General features: G+C 47.2%; 1 protein-coding gene across 1 annotated transcript in view; it reads left to right on the forward strand.

The window, feature by feature from the left end:
- Positions 1–20,468, forward strand: part of ADAM19 (ADAM metallopeptidase domain 19) — an 88,561-nt gene that overhangs the window by 42,856 nt on the left and 25,237 nt on the right. Inside the window, exons 6-12 of the mRNA XM_082453905.1 lie at positions 6,140–6,332; positions 7,004–7,069; positions 11,429–11,500; positions 14,855–15,021; positions 16,963–17,047; positions 17,734–17,873; positions 19,956–20,133. Of these exons, the coding sequence (XP_082310031.1) occupies positions 6,140–6,332; positions 7,004–7,069; positions 11,429–11,500; positions 14,855–15,021; positions 16,963–17,047; positions 17,734–17,873; positions 19,956–20,133 (901 nt within the window). The remainder of the gene's footprint in view (positions 1–6,139; positions 6,333–7,003; positions 7,070–11,428; positions 11,501–14,854; positions 15,022–16,962; positions 17,048–17,733; positions 17,874–19,955; positions 20,134–20,468) is intronic.

Genomic DNA, 20,468 nt, shown 5'->3' on the forward strand with positions numbered 1-20,468 from the left:
ATGGAAAATCTCCATAGCAATTGTGCTTCTCTCCTGGAAACATGCTCTCTGTGATTGGAGAAAGTAGGTAGGATTTATACCAAGTGGGATCTTCAGGCTGATGATACAAATACAGAGGAATCCAGCTGAGTTTCTAGATTGTTGCCGGGCGTCCTCTTCTCTCCAAAGCCGTTCTTTAGGCTAATTTAATTGAAGAGGTAATACGGGATCATAGTAAAAATACACTCAAATAATACAAGAGCGTACAATGAAAGAGTACGCTTCCTGTTTCCCGAATCCCCCCCTCCCCAGTGGCAGCCATTGTTACCAGTTTCTTGTGTATCCTTTTAGAAGTATTCCTTCCAAAAAGGAACATGGATATGTAATATAATGCTCTGTAATCTTGTTTAGGCCACTGACCCCTTTGAGAATAGAGTGGCAGCTCTGGATATTTATAAACTACGCCAATGAAAAGATGCGGCACACCCTTTCCTAGGGATGTTTAGTGTCCATACTCCCCAAGCCTGTCTCCTACGAAGGACTCATCTAAGTGTCCTATACAATGTCTTGCGTGCACAAATGCTTTGCAAATTAACATAAAGTATAAACTTTAGGAGCAATGACTATTTGTGAAGAAATCTAGACATTACTGGGTTGAGGTGTCTTTGACTGAACCTGTGGGGTTTGGCAGACACTGGGCGTGCGTGTACGTGTGTGTGTGCGTGCGCGCACATGTGTGTCCAGCTCACTGTCTATCAGCAGGAGAGGTATTGATTGCAGTAAAAACATTTTTTTAAACCTGATTGGTCACTTTATTTGTAAAGAAAATGCTTATTGAAGAGTATCACTACGTAACTAATGAGTGTGCTAAACATCCAAATAATACTGGAGCATAAAACTAAAAGAAGTGAAAATTCTTTATCCTGTCCTGCCCTTTCAGTCAATCTCATTCCCCATCTGTAATCTGTTGGGGAGTATACATAATTGAAATACATAATTATGTGTATATATGATTTTTTAATCCAAGGGAGATTGGTTATAGGGTTATACATACCATTCTGTAATTTGTTTTTTTCTTTTTCCAATTTAACATTATGTCGTAGGCACACATAGATCTAGCTCATTCTTTTAATGGCTGTATAGTATCTTAAGTACTAATGTCTGGCAAGTTTAATGACATAGAAAGTCTTTCAAAGACATACAGTAGATCACCTGTAGTCATCTATTTGATGCATCACTCTTATAGCAGATCTGTCCTCAAAACTCTGGGGCCCATACTCACTGTGGTTATGCCTTACCCCAGGTCCCTGGACTCAGACTCTGTGGGAGAGAGAGGGAGAGAGAGGATATGAAATTAAGAGTGAGCACAGGGGGATGTGTGTGAATGTTATGTGATGGCTTAGAAGGAGCTCACAATTTAGAGTCAAGCGACCTGAGTTTCAGATCTAGCTCCATACCTCCCGGCTGTGTGATCTCTGAGCTTTCCTTCTCCTGTTTTTCATTTCATTTCATTTCCTCCTTGTCTTTGCCTTGGCCAGCTCAGCTCTCTAGATGGAACCCACGGTGCAGGGGGCTGCTGAGTCCTGGGTTGGGGGCTGAGGGTGGTGTCATGGCACCGCCTGTGAGTAATGAGCCTGGATGTCAGGAGACCTGGGATCTGCCCCCAGCTCTAACAGTAGCTCACTAGGTGACCTTGGGCAAGTTCCTACTTCTCTGGGCTTTGGTTCCTCTTATCTGAGAAAGCAGGGTAGACAAGACCATGAAAAGGACTCTTCAGTGTCGAAATTTCTGTGCTGCAGAGAGAGTGGGCAGAGTTTCCAGGAGGTGGGGCGCCTGGGACAGAAGGAGCCAGTCCATGCCTATCTGCCCTTTTGCCAAGGAGAGGCGTGGCCCTTTCCCGTTTGAATATCTGGCCTTCCTTCTGCAGAACAGATAAGAAATGCTACCTCTGTGTCAAGCATAGAGTAAGCCCTCACAGGGCAACATCAAGTTGTGTCAGGTGTAGATTCTGGAGTCAGGCAGTTCCTGGTATAAAACCTGACAGGTTGCTTCAGTTCCCTAGCATCAGTTTTCTCACCTGTAAAATGGGAGCAACAATAGTGACATCACTGGTGGATTTACATGAGGTGATGAGTGCAACTTCCTTGAGATCAGGGACTTTTTTTTATTTTCCTATCATGCTGCATCCCCGGTGCCTAGAACTGTTCCTGGCACACAGTAGGTGCTCAATACATATGTGCTGAATGGCTACTGAATAAGACGCCTTGTACCCTGCCTTGTTTATAATACATGCTCAATGACTATTAGCTATCCTTTTAAAATATTACCCTAATTGTTAGTAAACATTGCCTCTTACTTCTGTCAACTATCATAGCAGCCCTGTGAGAGGGGCAGCTTTGTTGAGTAACTTAGCCCAAAGCTAGCAGACAGCAGAGCCAGAATTTGAATCCAGGTGTGTCCCACTCCCGAGCCCATGCTCTCCACTTGTGGCTTGCCACCCCATCCCAGAGGGACCACATCACCCGTGTGACCACGTCACCTCTGTGCTGCCTTTGAAGCTCCCTGTAACTCCTTCTCACTTGCATGCAGATTTTGGGGGAAGGAAAGAAGTGTGACAGAGTGATTACCTCTTAGGGCAGCTCTGGATGTAGGCATATAGGGTGTGTCTCCTTGGGTTCAGCTCTGAATGGACAAATTCCTAAGAAGCAGTTCTTGCCTAGTTCCTGGAAGGATGCATTTGAGCGAGTCCTGTAGTCATTCAGGGGTTAAACCTGCTGCCTGCCTGGCCTGCCCTGCCAGGGTTCCTCTGTACAATTTCATTTGTTTCAAGCTCTCAACAATGAGGAATAGGATGGAGAGCAGAACGGAGAATAGCGTGTGAGGTCCTGGCCACCCAACCTCATGGGTCCCCCTCCCGCCAGCTAAGCTCTGCCATGCTTACATTTAGCAAATTAGATCAACTGAGACACTTAGAAGGAGAAATGACTGGTGAGTGCTCAGGGGAGGGCAGCTAGCAGGGCTTGGGATTGGTGACAGGGAAGGGCCCTGGGAAGTAGATTCTCACAAATCCCCCCACTCTCAAAGCTGGGCTTCGCAGTGACATGCTAGGGCTTGTGCCAGCCTCTCCTCCATCCCCAGGCGGTCGGGAAGGTGGCAACTGTGACACAGGAGTGTTACCAGCAGCCACGGCAGGGGGAGGGGAGGGGAGCGGCCGCAGAGTCCTATTGCTGGAAGGACCTTCAGTGTCCTTCTGAGCTTGTGTTTCTCCAGTTATGATCTGCCCACTCCCTGGAACAGAATTGCTTAGAGCTCTGTGAAAAGACAGGCCCCTGCCAGAGGCTGGGCTCCGGGTCAAGGTTCCTGAGTGTGGCTGTGCAGGGGATTTCTATGGGACTTGTTCACTCGCTCAGGCCTACAGAATCTGCGTCTCCTAGGTGGGGCCTGGACATCTCCATTGTTAATACACCCTGTAGAGTATTCTAATGGATAGATCTGGGAGATTTGATCCTAAGATCTCTGACCCTTAGGTTTGGAACTCACTGATAGAGGCAGATAGCATAGAGGTTAAGGGCCTGGAGTCCAGAGTCGGCTGGACCTTAAATCTTTGGCCCCAGAATACCCATGAGAGCTTGTTATTTAATCTCTCTGGGGCTCAGTTTCCTTATCTATAAAATGGGACCCATGATGGTGCTTTACAGCATTGATGTAAGAATGAAATAAGAATGACGATTATAAGCACAGTGCCTGGCATATAGTTAACTCTCAAAAAATGGTGTCTAAAAATGAGAAGTAGACTGACTGCCTCTCCCAGCTGGTGTCTGACTTCAGACAGGCCAGCTGGGTAATGGCCAATCACGCCTCAGAGGAGAGTTGCTGATTCTCGTCACTTATAGCTACTCTGCAGGGCTCTGGTGACAGAGGCAGTGTGAGGTCATGGTTAAGGTCTTGGGACCTAGAACCAGACTGCTTAGGTTTTTACTGCCTGTGTGACTTTGGTCAGTTGATGAACCTCGCTGAGCCTTAGTTTTCTCGTTTGTAAAATGAGGATAATATTTGTAAGGATGATAGAAGTTGGTGTGAATAATAAAATACTCAGCACAGTGCCTGGTCCATAGCGAAGACTCAGTAATTTATAACCACCATGATTGTTGTTCACTGTGCACCAAACTTCTGTGTCGTCTCTGTCCTATTTGGCCCAGAGGCTTATTCAGGTGACGCCTGGTCAGCTGCACTGGAACTTTCCACCCACTGGGTGTTATCTCCACAGCCACAACCCAGTGCACACAAAGCCATCGGCTGGTTTGTCGTGAAGCCCTCTGCTTCCAGTGTTTGTAGCCATTGGGGGAAACTGAGGTGATGGGGAGGGGCCTTGGTCAGCCAAGATGAGAAGATAGCTTGGGAACAGGATGCCCACAGCAGCTCTGCCCTCTGCCCTTTCCCGTCTGGACTCAGGAGCGGATGTGACCCTTGCTGTTTGCTCCACTCTCACCCCCAGCTGCACAGGCAGCCCACTGGGTGTCCCGCCGGGGGGCTGGTCTGGGATTGCTGCGTCAGCCTGGGTGAGGTAGCCGGAAAGTCGTCAGGCTCCCTGGCACCGGAATGAGGTCAACCAGGGATGGATTCCAGGAAGGACTGCTGCTGATCAGGGCCTGGCGCTGTCTCTCCTGAGACCGTCGCAGGCTCTTCCCAAAGGGCAAAACCTGGGCGGGGATCCGGAGGCGTTAGGGGCAGGGATGGAAGCCGAGACAGCTGAAGAGAGGTCCTGCCAGTTTGGAGTGGCAAAGACTGACTTGGCTACACTTTACCTTTTGAAATTTCTGGATGGATAGAGCCTGAGGTTTTGGAGCACACGAAATGCTGTGGGGTCCCTGGGGTACATTGCTGGGATCTTCCTTCCGCAGGTCCCTGATAACATTCCCTTGCTCTAGTTTTCATCTCACGGTGTCAAGGATGGCAAATACCTGCTGCGGGGGCCTCTGCTGTCCCTTCCATTGATTATTGGTGATAGTGATTGATAATAAGCTGTGCACTCTTTCTCACCGAGTCCAGATAAAGCGCCCAGCAGCCTCATTGATGCAGCACCCCAGGCAGCAGCATCCAACATCAGTGTTAAGGGCGATGAAAGCTTTTTGCCTCCTCTGTTAACATACTGTAGTGATTTATTCCCATGTTCAGACTCTAAGCTCCGTGAGGGCAGGCATCTTGTCTGTCCTGTTCACTACTCCATCCTCAGCAACTAGCACATATGCCTGGCACATAGCAGCAGCTCAGGAAATATTTGTGGAATGAATGTCTGTCCTCCAGTGGAATGTGAATTACACAAGGACAGGGATTATGTCTAGATTACATCTAATACAGAGTAAGGGTTCAATGAGTGAAAAAATATAATGAATGAACACACATCTTTATTCCGAGTTCAAGGCTAGTATCTGTAACCCAGAGAAAAGAGTAGTCACACATGCTTGGTTGTGGGTGTCACCTCACCGCAGAGCTGCCTTGCTGACACAGGGAAATTGGGGCTGGTAGGCATGCCATCAGTGATGTCTCTAGCTTTGGTTTCCAAGAGCAAAGACACTTGTCTTTCCATTTACTCATCCCAAGAGTCCTGTGAAGTTAGAAAATTATCATTCGCATTTACACTGGGGGAAACTGAGGCTTGGAGTGATTGAAGAGGTTTGTTGAAGAGCATTTGACAATTTAATGTTGGAGCTAAGATTAGAACTTGGGTCTCCTCATCCTCAGGCCAGCATTCTTTCACCAGTCACCAGACCGTCTTTTTCTCAGTCTATAAAGTTTTGACCTGTGATTTGTTGTATGCTATGTTTGGGTTTGGGAGGCTTTTTGGAATCCTATTCCTACCATCCTTTATGAGTATGAACTGTCCCTGGTCCAGCCCTTTTAGAACCTTCAAGCTTCTCTGTGATAAGCTTTTGTACCCTGAAACCGTGCACCACATCTCACATACATGTGCATTTCTCTGGAGAGGAAGTCTGAGTTTGCCTCAGATTCTCACCAAGGAGTGCATGACCCCATAATAAGATTAAGAAGCAATGATCAAAACCAACTGTGAAATTTTGTATATGGGGAAACTGAGGCCTGAGCAAGGGACTTTTCCAGGACCATAATCTTTGACCAGAGATTCTATTTCTCCCGTCAACAGAGGACTGATTATGGTGAGCAGTAACCTCAGCTACATCATCGAGCCCCTCCCTGACAGCGAGGGCCACCACCTTATTTACAGATCCGAACATCTCAAGCTTCCCCCCGGGAACTGTGGGTTCGAGCACTCCAAGCCCACCGCCAGGGACTGGGTCCTTCAGTTTACAAACCAGACCAAGAAGCGACCTCGCAGGGTGAGTTTTTCTTAGTGCAGGAGTCAGCCTGGTGATAGGCTTGTCCTTTCTGAGGACCCTTACCTTGGATCCAGGAGTATTTCTAAATTAAAGGGAGATGGCTAAGAAGGAGGAAATAGCTTTTTCCTCTTAGTCTAAGTCATTGCTGAGTGTGAGAAACCCTTGTATTCGACAGAATAACTGCTTTGGGGGAAAACATTACTACCTCTAAAGTAAGGTGCTGATTTCAGAAACTTTAAAATGTGAGAAAAAAATATACGCTTCCCTTTTTGGAATAGCCACTTAACCATGTGCACAAAATGTTTGTATTTATTTATAGCGAAAATAGAGGTATGTGGTTTAAATGTCTTTTGGGAACTTGATTGTCAGCATGTTCCCTCATATGTCAGCCTCTGTTCTGTCTGCACTAGGCAGCCAGCTCATTATTTCTGGAGACTAAAGGACTGGACCCAGTGTCCCAGAGCAGCCTCCCATGATAACCAAGATGGCAGGCGGAAGGTGTAGTGAGGGTGATGATGAAGCGACCATAGCTGGAGTTGTCTCTAGATCCCAGGTACAAACTTAGTAAGGAGGGCCGCTGCTTATTAACTGCACCATGTCTGAGCAGTTTTTTGAAATGAGGTCAAGTCCACCATTTCTATAGCTCTGATATGCTTATGTCTCTTTCTTAGATGAAAAGGGAAGATTTACACTCCATGAAGTATGTGGAGCTTTACCTTGTGGCTGATTATGCAGAGGTAAGGGGGAGGCAATGGGTTTTAGCAGAAAAATCGCTCTCTTGATAGCTTCCATTCCAGCCTTCAAACTGCTTTGGGGAAATACTAAAGCATTCCTCTTTTTCCGGTTTGTCATGTGATTTTGACCTTAAATCTGACCAAGTGCTCTTTTTGCTATTTTAAACATAGTTGGGAAAAAAACAAGGAGAAGTCTCTTCCAGCTCAGTACGTTAATCAGAACATCAGGATAAAGAATGTTATTTGGGTTAACATTTCTTAGACTGGGTCTGAAGACCCTTAGGTTTTGGTGCTTATTCTTTGGGAGACTAGAGATAGACCTGCCCCTCACCTCACAGGGTTTACAGTAGCAGCACAAAAACTCTCTAGTTCCAAGTGTGATGACTGCTAGGATGGTTCATTGTAAAGGATTAGAGTGCAGATAATGAATTGGGGAAAGCTCCCCAAGGCAGTGGTGTTGAAGCTGACTGCTAAAGAATGGATTCAGGCCCTATGGCCCATATTTGCCTAAATTAGCTGTATTTTACCTCATTCTCACTTTATGTAGTGGCTCAACCACATAATTGACATATCTTCTGGGCATGGAAGGTCAGATGAGCTGAGCACTCCCCACGTTCTAACATTGCACCTCGCCTGGGGCTCCCCTTCAGACACAACTCATCACAGTTCCCGTCTGTCACATTCCATCCAAATGGGTTAGTTAGCAGCTCCCCCAGAGGAGCAGTCCCACAGCACAGATCCTGGAGGCAGTGCAGGGAAGGGGGAAGAATACTAGACTTCACGCTGGAAGAGCTGCCTTCCAGTGTCAGTGGCGGGAGGAGGTGGCCCTTGAGTGTCTGCAAGGACACGGAGTCGATAACTGGGCAGAGACACGGAGGTGAAGGGCCCTCCCAGGCCGAGGAAACATCTTTTTTTTTTTTTTTTAATATATATATTTTTCAATTTTATTTTATTTATTTATTTATTTTTGGCTGCATTGGGTCTTCGTTGCTGTGCGCGGGCTTTCTCTAGTTGCCGCGAGTGGCGGCTACTCTTTGTTGTGGTGCACGGGCTTCTCATTGCGGTGGCTTCTCTTGTTGCGGAGCCCGGGCTCTAGGCGTGCAGGCTTCAGTAGTTGTGGCGGGCAGGCTCAGTAGTTGTGGCTCACGGGCTTAGTTGCTCCGCGGCATGTGGAATCTTCCCGGACCAGGGCTCGAACCCGTGCCCCCTGCATTGGCAGGCGGATTCTTAACCACAGCGCCACCAGGGAAGCCCCAAGGAAACATCTTGTTCTGCTTTGAGAGGAGTTTTGCTTTTTAATTGATGTCGGTATTGGTTTTCCCAGCAGCCTTTCTTTCATTTTTTTTTCTTTTGTTTTCCTTTCCAAAGACTGGTGTGTGTGTAGGATGGGGGAGTGGTGTGGGGAGCAAAATCCTAAGTGATTTAAAAGCCGCAGCTGCGCAGTCACGGGAGATGCTAATGGCGCTGGCTCCTGCCTAACAGAACTGCCATAGTGGGGGGGTTGCTGGAAGAGAGCTGAGCTTCCCCGGCTCCAGGACATCTTTAAGCTTTGCATCTGAGATCCTCTAATACGGTGGTCTCGAACCTTTTTTTTTTTTTGCTGCAGAATCCTTTGTTCAGATGAAAGCTCCTGGGACCCCAATAGTTAAGCATATAGAAACACAGCTGCTCTGATGGAAAGGTGGGGTGAGGCTCCCCCTCGGCCTTGCACTCCCACCAGAGGACTCCTGGTGTGGGGATTTAAAACCCAGTGGGTGTGAGTCTGAGAGCTGGAGAAGTGGGGGTGGGGTGGGGATCGGACATCTTCTGTCTCCTGACCTCCAGGGTCACAGCAAACTCCCAAGAGGAAAAGTGTGTGCCCAAGGTGCCTCCAGAACTGTGCTGTGCCTAGAGCCATCTTCCTGTTGTAGAGGGAGGGTCTCCAGCAGCCGCCCCATAGGTGTTGCCCACAGGCCGTGATTCATGCAGCTCAGTGGATGGTGGGTAGGGAACGTGCTCACTGCTCAGGTCCTGGGCAGGGGTGGGCGGGGGAGTAATAGGCCAGGCTGGGCTCACAGGCTCACAAGTCCCTGCCCCCCTCACCACCTCTTCCCCCACTCCCTCTCCAAGCGGCCTCTCATCCTCCGCGGGCAGAAATGTATTCCTGACAATTAATTAATCTGAGAGGACGGGCAGACAGGGAAGAGGAGGGCCGCCTTATCTGTGATTTATAACCTGGTGCTGAGACAGGCCAGGCTTCTCCTCTGGGCTCTGGACTTCGCACAGGGAGCAGAGACATGGATGGGGTGGCTGCCTGGAGAGAGGGTTTTTAGCAGTAAAAATGACCATGCAGCTCCCTGGGCCTAGGTGGGAGCACCTGGGGTGGTTCTCAGTTTATTCATTCCTCAGGTGAGATGGGAGATCCAGGGTGGGGGAAGAGCAAGATGGGATTTGGAGGAGGAGACAGGGTAGCTGTGAGAACAGGTATGCCAAGGACTTTTCAAGATACAGACAGAATGTGGGGCAGTTGGGAAAGACCAGGTGATGCACCGTGTTTTAAGGCTTGTGTCGGCCCAGACAGTGTAAGGGGGAGATACTCTTTTCTTTACATCAGAGGTCTGTAAACTATAGCCCATGGTCAAATCCAGCCCACTCCAGGTTTTTATAAATAAAGTTTTACCGGAACGTATCCATGCCTACCGCTGCATGTGTTGTCCATGGCTGCTTCTGAGCTACAGTGGCAGAGTTGCGTAGTTGTGGTAGAGACTTTATGGCTGCAAAGCCTAAAATATTTACAGTCTGGCCATTTGCAGAAAGTTTGCTGACTCTTGCCTGAGGCTCTTCAGGATAGCACGATACATTCCTTAAAACTATGGTGGTATTATCCGGCAGCTGTTTGAAGATAGCATTAATATATTTGAAAGACAATGAAATCTGACTCTGATGTTCTAATAAATACTCCCTAAATGCTGCAACACTTTCTGTGCCGTGAGACGAGTTTAGAAATGGGATGACTCAGTGAAGAGAAACTTCAGGATTAACACCTTGGAAAGGTCTAAGTCCCAGGATCTTACATTGAATTTAACTCTGTAGAAAGCAATGGTGAAAGTGAGACGATTGCAGTTCTGATGAGTCACGGTTCCCAGGAGGCCCAGGAAGGTCCAGAAGCAGTGAGAGAATAGGAAACAGTGCGTTTCTCCCCCTATCGTGGCTGAGACACACCCCCATCTGGACAAATATCCCAGGGTGTTTTATTTGGCTGTTCTTTTCATTTCTTTCTTGTATATTCTTGTGGGATGCAGTGGAGGAAGGACGTGAAGGTTTGGACTGAAGTAACATATATCGTGTGTACACAAGGTAAATCAGATAGGTACCCAGGTTCTGTGTAACAATGGCAGCGTATAGGACATACCCATCGTTTTCAAATTTAGGTTGCAGTTGTAGCAAATTGTATCTTTATGCTGTGAAGCGTTCCTTCATCATTGCAGCTGAAAGTGATGTACCCTTTTGAAGCAGGCATGATAAAGTGAGGCTACCTACCGAAACGTGCTCCTCCTACTACCCACGGCAGATATTTCTAATGGAGCACAGCACTTTTTCCTGCCGAGCCCCTTGCAGTCTTAGGATTCTTCTCACTGTGGGAAGGCATTGCTAGTTGATCTGAGTAGCGTGCCAGATGAAGCCTATTTGCCAAGGTTTTATGATCCTCGTTGCCAGCACTCATTTTGTGTCATTCACACGGCCTCCTGTTGCAGTTATTTCTGTGCAGGTTTTCTCAGCCCGTTTCTATTTCATACTCCTTAAATACAGCATCTGCCATTGTTGTTATTTGTGGTCCTCTCTGTGTTTTAACTGAAGCTCCTTCAAGGCTAGGACCAGGACCACACACTTTGTATCCTGCGCAGCACCAAGTGCAGTGCCTTGCACACCGCAGGTGTTCAGCAACAGTTTGACCGTGTTGGCTGATCATGTGCACGGAGGCCCTGTGAGATAGGTCCCTGTGGTGGCGGCTCCATGCTGGGGTGATGACCGAGGCAAGGATTGGATTGGTCCCTCTTCTAAGCCCCAGTGGAAGTTTGCAGGAGGCCTTGTAATTAGGAGGACAGGAGAACAAGGTTGACTTCACAGGCTGGAGGAAGACAGTTCAGTTCACTGCACAACTGTTACATGCCTGCTGTGTGGCCGGAACTGAGCTAGTAGTTGGAGGTACCAAGATGGATGTGACCCAGGTTCTGCCCTCCCAAGCTGACACTACGCGTCAGGGAGATAGTCGTCATAGAAGACGGAAGGAAATGAAAAGGAATTCAAAGACCAGTAATGGGGCACACGAGGGGTCCTGGGAAGGGTTCTGGGGTCTCACCTAGTTCTGCTTGCCCCATTTAGTTTCAGAAGAATCGACGAGACCAGGACGCCACCAAACACAAGCTCATGGAGATCGCCAATTACGTTGATAAGGTGAGACCAGGTGTGTCCTTGTGGGAAAGGTGCCAGCACCTTAGAGGAGCTGCAGGACAGGAGCTCACACCTGACTTGCCTCTTGCTCGACTGGCCGCCCCACCAGCTTCTGGGAGGCAGTAGCGATGCAGCCGAAGCTCAGTGGTCACGACGAGACCGTCAACTGCACGGACCTAGCCAAGTAACTTGTCTTGTTTGGGTTACTGTTTTGTTTTGTTTTTTAATTTACAAAATGAGGGGTTGATTTAAATCAATAGCTTTGGATAGTTTTTGTTTTTCTGATGGAATCCTGTTTCCAATGTCTAATGTAAAAGTCCGATGGAAGCAGACTCCTGTAAGCTGAAGCAGGGGTGGGGACCCAGAGTGCTGGCCTCTGACCCCCTTCCCCTCATCCCTGCCTTAAAAGTTGAGGAGTGGGTTGTTTGGGGTCAATCTGTATAATCTCCATCTGTAAAGCAGTTCTAAAATCATTTGGTTTTGTCTCTTAGAAAAGCCGTGCAGTTGGTTAACTTTCCTAGGTCAGGCTCTTTTAAACAAGCTCTTAGGAAATACCCAGATTCTTGAATTTTACTAGAATAGGCTGGTCTGGGACTTAGAAATACTTTGTTTATATGACAGAGTGCAAAATGCAGAAGAGGTAACCTAGAATGACCGTGGCCTCTTGATAGGCGAGTAGTAAATAGTTTTAAAAAGCAGATTTTAATGTTTGGGATCGCAGGTCTCTGAGAATCTGATCACATTTATTGCACAATTTCAGGGCACTCACAAAACTTCTGAACCTTAACTCTGGGCCTGCTAGGGATTCCTGGATCCCAGGTCTCAAGGGGGAATTTTTTTTTTTTTTTTTTTTTTCAGTATTAGAGGATAAGGAAGAGAACAAATATTTTTAGGGATTTACAAGCAAATTTGGTAGTGTTCTGAAGTCATTGGATGGGCAGGTCTATGCCCTGTGTTTTTGCCGTAGATGACTCTGGAAACGCTGGTCAGTGTTTGGTGCCTGGTGAAAGCCAAACACTGGCATTTCCTGGAAGGAAGGACTCCAGGGACACAGTCCAGTCCTCTCTCTAGCCTTCAATTCACTCAACAATAACATCTAAATGATCCCACAACCCAAACACTCAGCATCTGGGAAAATCAGAAGAGCTTGTTTCCCTGGGGGTAGACCCTGTTATCCCCCATGTGACATCTATTGTTCTGGAGATGCTGCAGGTGGGAGACTTGGCTGGGTCTCCCTATGTGGATTCTGCAGCTGGTCTGGGTGATAGAACCAGGGGTGCTGGTGAAAAGTGGAAGGAGAAGAGAGGCGTTAGCAAACCACATCCTTGCTGGAAGGCCCCCAGCCTTGCCAGCTGGTCTGCTCTGTGAAGCAGTCTCGGTTCTCTCATCTGCAGCTGAGGTTAGTCACTCCCGGCTGGGGTTAGGGAAGGCAAACTCACTTCTCTGAGGCTTGCTGACCCACCTACTTGAACTGAACTATTATGGAACTAAAACTGGAATGTACTGCGCTAATCAGCTGAATCATGAACCGAATCAAAAATGTTTTTCCTTAACTGTGAAAAAAAGCCAAGTTTAAGTCCTCAAAAAGCTCCCTAGTGAAGCGAGTTCAAATTGAAATCCAAACCCTTTATTTTCTGTAATGATTGACTGGGCCCAAAACAGGAAAATCAAAGTTTCCATTGAAATCAACTGATACTCTGCTGAATCTGGAGCCCATTTACATCACAGTTTCTTGGGGGCAAGTTGATTCTCTGGATGTGTAAATATGGTAGCACTTCAGCAGTGTAGTGTCTTGAGTAGACTCTGAGGTCTAATAATCCGGGTCTTAATCCTGGCTCTGCCAGCTTCCTGCTGAGACTTTGGCAAGTTACTGAACTTCTCTAAGCCTCAGTGCTTAATACATAGAAAGCACTTGAAAAGCATTGGTGCTATGATTGTTATATTTACCTGGGGCAGTACCTGCCGCTTTCGGATTAAGATGGCATCTCCTGCTCACGTGACCTAGGTTCACCTGCAATTTTTTTTTTTTTAAGTTGCTGTCTCAGTATTCTCTAGGGTAGGCCAGTCAAAGAATTCCTTGTACCTACGCCTTCCAGTACTTCGCTTTAAGGAAAACCCTCTTCCTGCTATGTGTGTGTGAGATGAAAGATACTGTGCTATGAAAGTTAGATGTAGCTCTAGCCTTAAGGAGCCCAAGGATCAAGGCCCGTTTATAGAATTTCAGGATCTCTGGGTTGGACAAAATCCTGAAGGTTATCTGGGACCTTTGCAGCCTAAAGCTTGCAACCTGTTTATGGCATCCTTCACAGAACCCAAAAACCCCCAGTGATGGGGAAGGAAATTTTGAAAGTAAGCACATCTATCTACATGTATTTCATTTACACCCATTTACTTCCAAAATGAGTGGGAGACGTCTTCCAATAAATCCATTAGTATATCCACACAATGGAATACTAGTCAGCAATAAAAAGGAATGGCAGACTGATACAGGCTACAAGACGGATGAATCTCAGAAACACGCTAAATGAAAGAAATAACAAAAGACCACATATTGTATAATTTCATTTATAGAACATGTCTGGGAAAGGCAAATCTGTGGAGACAGAAAGTGGATTAGTGATTGCCCACGTCTGGGGGTGAAAATGGACAATGATAGTAAATGGACATGTGGGATCTTGTTGGTGTGATGAAAATAGTCTAAAATTGGATTATGGTGATCACTTTACAACTTGGTAAATTTACTAAAAAAATATTGAGCTGTACACCTAAGATGGGTGGATTCTGTGATATGTAAATTATGCCTCAATAAAGTTGTTTTGAAAATCCATATACAAGAGAACTTTTTAGACATGTATAAAAATGATAAGGGCCGTAAAGGAATTGGGAGGGATAGTTGTACCAGACACCTGGGCCAAAGGTCCTTATTATAGATGACAGCGTGGCTTAGCTCGCTTTGAAAGCTTTTTTCCTGTTTGAAATGAAATGTCTTCCTGTCTTTTTTACCTATAGACTGAGCCCCACTTTAGGCTCATGTGCAAAAATGCTGATCCTTTCTCCACATGAGAACCCCGTGCATGTCTGAAAGCAACTCTGTGTCCTATCTCAGTCTTCATTTCTCTAAGCTAAGTCACCCCAGCTCTGCCACCAGGGGCAGAGCCTCTCTTAGGATGTTGTGCCTGTCTCAGGATGTCCCCCTTCTGAGAAGGTGAAGAGCAACACCTGTTCCCTCCTCCCCTTGGAGTCAGGTGTAGAAGAGAAATCTGGAATCTGTGCTCTGAGCGCTTGGGCTAGGAAGGGGCTCATAATCTCAAGTGGTGTTGACAGATGATGCTGTGACTCTTCTGTGTGTGTTTTCAGTTTTACCGATCCTTGAATATCCGGATTGCCCTCGTGGGCTTGGAGGTGTGGACTCATGGGAATATGTGTGAAGTTTCGGAGAACCCGTACTCTACCCTCTGGTCATTTCTTAGCTGGAGGCGCAAGCTGCTCGCCCGGAAGAACCATGACAATGCACAGTTAATCACGTAAGTAGCCTTTTCCGTATGTGTTGCCTTGGCCCGGGCTGCAAAGCCCCTGCCTGCAGTGCGTGTGCTGTTCGTCCTTTTCTCCCCAGTGCTGAAGGTTGGCTGCACTAAGCCGTCCTGACTCTCCAGTCCAGGTAACGAAGTGTTCCTCAGGCATGTGCTCCGTACCCAGTATATCCAGGAAAATATTAAAAAGCCTGAGTCATGGCAATCCCAAGAAGTGTTTACAACCCAAATAAGAAAATTAGCCTCAGACATATTTAGTTGAGTCTCTGAAACAATTGGGTGTGTATTTGGGAAGTGAGTGACTGTTGGTCGTGGCTGCTTTGAAACAGACTTTCTAAGGGGCTCACCTTGATCTTCGTGGCGCTTTGTTCTAGAACAGGTGTTAATCGCCCAAAGCAGGCACAGGAGAGGGGCCTCCTCGGCTTGTCCTTCATGTCATTCCCAGGGGCTCAGGGCTCTGCGAGACAGTCAAGTGGCAGATAGTGCAGGAATAGTGTGTTTGGGGGGAGGGAGACGTGGGGGGAGAGGGCGGTTGTGTTGGAGTTTGTTCAATCCCCAGAGAGAAAAGAACAGAAACTGATGGGGGTCGTGGTGGCCCTTGACAGTCCCCCGTGGTGATTATCTAGTATTTATTGTTGACTTCCAAAGGTATTCTCAGGAAGTTACAACAAAAGGCACATACATAATAAAACCAATTTTTTTTTTCCTGTTTCCTAAATATCTCTGAAACAACAATCATTTAAACCTTTGTTTACTCTTTAAAAGAGACCGGGGAAATAGCCGTACCAAAAACCCGAGTGAGTGCTTACTTCATGATGGCACATTTACCTAGAAAGAGTCTTTGGTTACCAAAACGTTGGCCTGATCTTTGAAAGCCTGGAGTTCTGCTTTGGGCAAGACCTTGAATCCAATTTCCAGTAGGACTTCCTCGGAGCCATGTGTGAGTTTATCAGATAACCAGTAGGGCGTCATAGAGATTTGCATGTATGTTTTTGCAGATTGTTTCTCTGAAGATAAACATGCCTTGAGTTCAACAAACATGTATTAAGCACCCACTATGTGTCTGATTCTATGCTAAGTTCTAATGACCCCAAAATAAATGAGACAGCCTTGACTCTCTAAGATATCATGGTCTAAGTAAGAAGACAAACACAGAGATATAAAAGCATTATGTAATGAACTTCCCTGTAGATCCTTTAAATGAATTTCATGTTTGTGGCATGCACGAAAACACTGGTATTTTATTCATTCCTTTGCCCCTGCCCTGGATGCGTACAGCTGAGAAAAGCATGTATTAAACTGGGGGAATGTAGCTGGCTGTTGGCAGATTAGGAGCACAGTTGCAAAACAAAGGCAGAAACAGCTTCTCCTTGCACCCAGCTGCACTTTTTGAGGCTCCTGATGGGACACATCTGTTTCCTTGGCCCCAGAGTGATGCAGGAATGAAGCATCAGCCCCCACAGCTGCTGCCCTGACCCCCCCCCCATACACATACCACAGAGCCAGGGATATGGCAGGGCACCCTGGCAGCTGGCGGAAGTGGGCATGATTCACTTCAGCATCAGAACCTGTGCCACCCTTCCCTCATCCCCCACCCTCTGACGTTTTCCTCTGCGGCAGGAATGGGATGCAGCTTTGCAAGCCCTGCCCATTTCCTTCCAGGGAATGGGGCTACGGGCATATTGTGGGAAGAAGTGACCTTTTGCTCTCTCTTCTGTTTCTCTGGAGCAGTGAGAGAGTAGGTGAGAGGAAGTGAGAGGTGTGGTGACCTGGAAGTTGTCCAGCTGGCCTAGAGTAGTGGGATCTCTCCCCTTGGGAATGATCTGGGAATGTCAGCAGGGCCAGGGAATGCCGTGATGGCCACCCACTCCTGGGCACATGGAAACAGCCCTCTCGGTCCCCACTCCAATCACCCTCTCTCCTTCCCTCCTGCAGGGGCATGTCTTTCCACGGCACCACCATCGGCCTGGCCCCCCTCATGGCCATGTGCTCTGTGTACCAGTCTGGAGGGGTCAACATGGTGAGTCTCAGCCAATATACTGATGCTGCAGAAGGTGGAGAGCTGCCCCACAAGGCAGGAGGTCATCTTCTAAAAAATAATTTTATATTAATCGTTGCAGGAAAAAAGAAGGTTGGACATAAAGAAGGGCAATTGTTTAAAATGAAGGCATTAAGTTCTAAGAGGTGGAGGTACTCAGGGATGAATTTTCATTTATTGTAATTTATCCCCAATTTTCAAGCTCAGGAGAATCTTGAAGCAATTACATTAATCATACATCACTAGATGTCTTATATGTTCCAGACCAGGGGCTGAGAAATTGTAAGATACAGAGATAAAAAGTTTTTTTTTTAATCTGAAGTCTTGTGTTGTTCTGTATATCTTTATGGAACAAGAGCCTGTCTCAGAGTCACAGGAAATTATTGCCCTCTTTTGAAGTTCTCTCTGACTTTGTGAGAGTGTTTGGACTTCTCATGTCTGACCTGTGAAGTAGACAGCAAGGAGGCTGCTGTCCATTTATTTGTCCACCCCTCTATCCACCTGTATTTATTGACAGATGCAGCAGGGTAGTTAAGAGCACGGGCTTTGGTCACCGAGCCTGTACGCACAGCAATGGTATAATCAGTGGAGGGCTGTGAGGCTTGGCTAAAGAAGAGGCAGGGCTGTAGCGGGGAGATGTCCTTGACCTGAACTGTCTCCCTGAGCAGGACCACTCTGAGAATGCCATTGGCGTGGCTGCCACCATGGCCCACGAGATGGGCCACAACTTCGGCATGAGCCATGATTCCGCGGATTGCTGCTCCGCCAGCGCGGCTGATGGTGGGTGCATCATGGCAGCTGCCACCGGGTGAGTCAAGGAGGAAGGGGAGGACGGGGAGGACGGCCGGGCATGAGAGGCCAGTGCGGCCCCCGTGTTGCTCCCGGCCCAGGGAGCCTCTGTTATACTAACGGGGGCAGTGAAGAAAAAGGGGGTTTTGACAACAAAAGCATTGGAAGAAGACCAAGAAAACAATCGTGTGGAAGGAGCACAGGTTTCTAGCAGGAAGTTTGGTGTGGTGTAACCTTAGATATACTTAATTTCTGTCTTGGAGTTCTTGAGCTATAAAATTGGCATGACCACGTGTGTCTTTTCCACTTCATGAATTTTTGCTGAGAACCCATTTGTAACAGCCACAATCCTTAATCCCTCCATGTGAGCGAAGTGTGATCAGTGCTGTTACGCCTCAGGCCAGATTGCACGCGCTGAGCCTCCAGAACGAGGAAAGGGAAGGGGAGCAATCACACAGCCCACAGTGACTCCTCAGGGAATTTACAGGCTGTGTTTACCACAAGGAATAAGGACAAGGCAGCTCCATCTCCCTGTAGTCGTGAGGGGTCTTTAAACCAGAACCTTTGAAAGAGAATTCTGGAGTTGCTTAAAAGTCAGTGCCTGGACTCAGACAGCAGAGAACACTGGGTTCTGCCGGGACCCTAGTCACTCCTCAGAAGGCACCGTGGTGGGAGCTTGTGTTCCTCCCACCCCAAAGCGTTAGGGTCTGCTCATGCTTCTTAGGGAATGGTGTGTCTCCAAGAGGAGATGCAGGGGCTTCCCTGGTGGCACAGTGGTTAAGAATCCGTCTGCCAATGCAGGGGACACGGGTTTGAGCCCTGCTCTGGGAAGATCCCACATGCCGCGGAGCAACTAAGCCCGTGCGCCACAACTACTGAGCCTGCGCTCTAGAGCCTGAGAGCCACAACTACTGAAGCCCATGCGCCTAGAGCCCATGCTCTGCAACAAGAGAAGCCACCGCAATGAGAAGCCTGCGTACTGCTACGAAGAGTAGCCCCTGCTCACCACAACTAGAGAAAGACTGCGTGCAGCAATGAAGATCCAACGCAGCCTAAATAAATAAATAGATAGATGATAGATAGATAGATAGATAGATAGATAGATAGATAGAGGAGATGCAGCTTTCTTGGAGCTCCAGTGTCCAGTGTTTTCTCCTCGCTTCTCAGAGAAAGTGACACACAAAGGATGATGTTGACATGCAGGGGACAACTCCATGGGTCATGCTCAAATCCCTGTGAGCTCACCATTAAGTCCATCTCTTTCTCTCTCAATCTAAAAAGCATATTTGTAGACAAATGGTTGAGAGAGTTATATTAATTACCACTCCAATTTGTTTTTAAGCTGTTCACAAATTTTAGCAGTTTAACAATTTTTAGTAACAAGTTCTTTGTGACATTCCTGACAACTGAAGAAAACCCTCCAGTGTTTAACCTTTAGCTGGTTTAGAGAATTGGGATCAGGATAACTCTTCCCTTATAGACCCAAATTGTGGTACTGACCTGCCGCCAGAGAGTGTATGACTTTTGACTCTTTTTCCCAATAGCGGGACCCAGGACCTTTCATATTCTTGTGATAAAGACCATGTGTTTGTGAGTTAGCTGGTTGAGTTTGGAGTGCTGCCTGCATCCTTAGACCAGAGATCAGATCACTGGCCCAACGAAGAAATTAAACCCTTGAACTTGGCCTTTTTTGGCCTGGTCTTCTGTTCTAAGAAAATCTCCATCTAATATCAGCTTCAGGAAGAGTTTGGGTTGGCTGGAATTTTATTCAGCTCTAAGGCTCAAGAGACCTATTGTAACACACTAGTTATCCTTTATTTATTGCAACTCCTTCATGAAAACGGGTGAAATTGTTGCTTCAAATTCTCAAGTAAATCCTCCATGGAACGTGAGAAAAAAGGCATTATGGGGTGGTTAATATTTCTTAATTCTTAGAATGTTAATGTACAGGTGATGTTCTAGGGGGGGGCAGAATATATGTGCATGGGACTATAGGGGTCTGAGTTCAGCTGGAATCAGCCTCATGGGCAGCAGGATTGATGCTGTTCTGGCTGCTTGATGCTCAGACTCCCAGCTAATTCCAACCTTGTTCTTCTCCCAGGCACCCCTTTCCCAGAGTGTTCAACAGATGCAACAGGAAGGAGCTGGACAGGTATCTGCAGTCAGGCGGGGGGATGTGTCTCTCCAACATGCCGGACACCAGGACGCTGTATGGAGGCCAGAGATGTGGAAATGGGTACCTGGAAGATGGGGAAGAATGTGACTGTGGGGAGGAGGAGGTAAGGTGTTGTGCTGGTGCTAGTGGGAGGGGAAGAATTTGCATTGGCTTCAAATCTCAAGGTTAAAGAGAATGCAAGCGAAAATTTAGTCCTAGGCATTTCCTGCATACACGTGGCTGTCAAAGACCCCATCACAAATAAGATGTGGGAAGTAAGCCTTAAATATGGACCATTTCTATAGACCCTCCTGGTTTGAAGTTGACATTGTTTATGTCCAGATTGGGGTGGAGTGCTCCTTGTGAGCATCAGGTCTACCCAGAAACCACAGTCTTTGCCAGTGAAGCCACAGGTGGCCTCCTTGGCCCTCCAGCTGCACTGAATTTATTCTGAAGGCC

The sequence above is a fragment of the Balaenoptera physalus genome (genome assembly GCF_965194825.1).
Source record: "Balaenoptera physalus genome assembly, chromosome: 3".
In the NCBI taxonomy this organism is placed as follows: domain Eukaryota; kingdom Metazoa; phylum Chordata; class Mammalia; order Artiodactyla; family Balaenopteridae; genus Balaenoptera; species Balaenoptera physalus.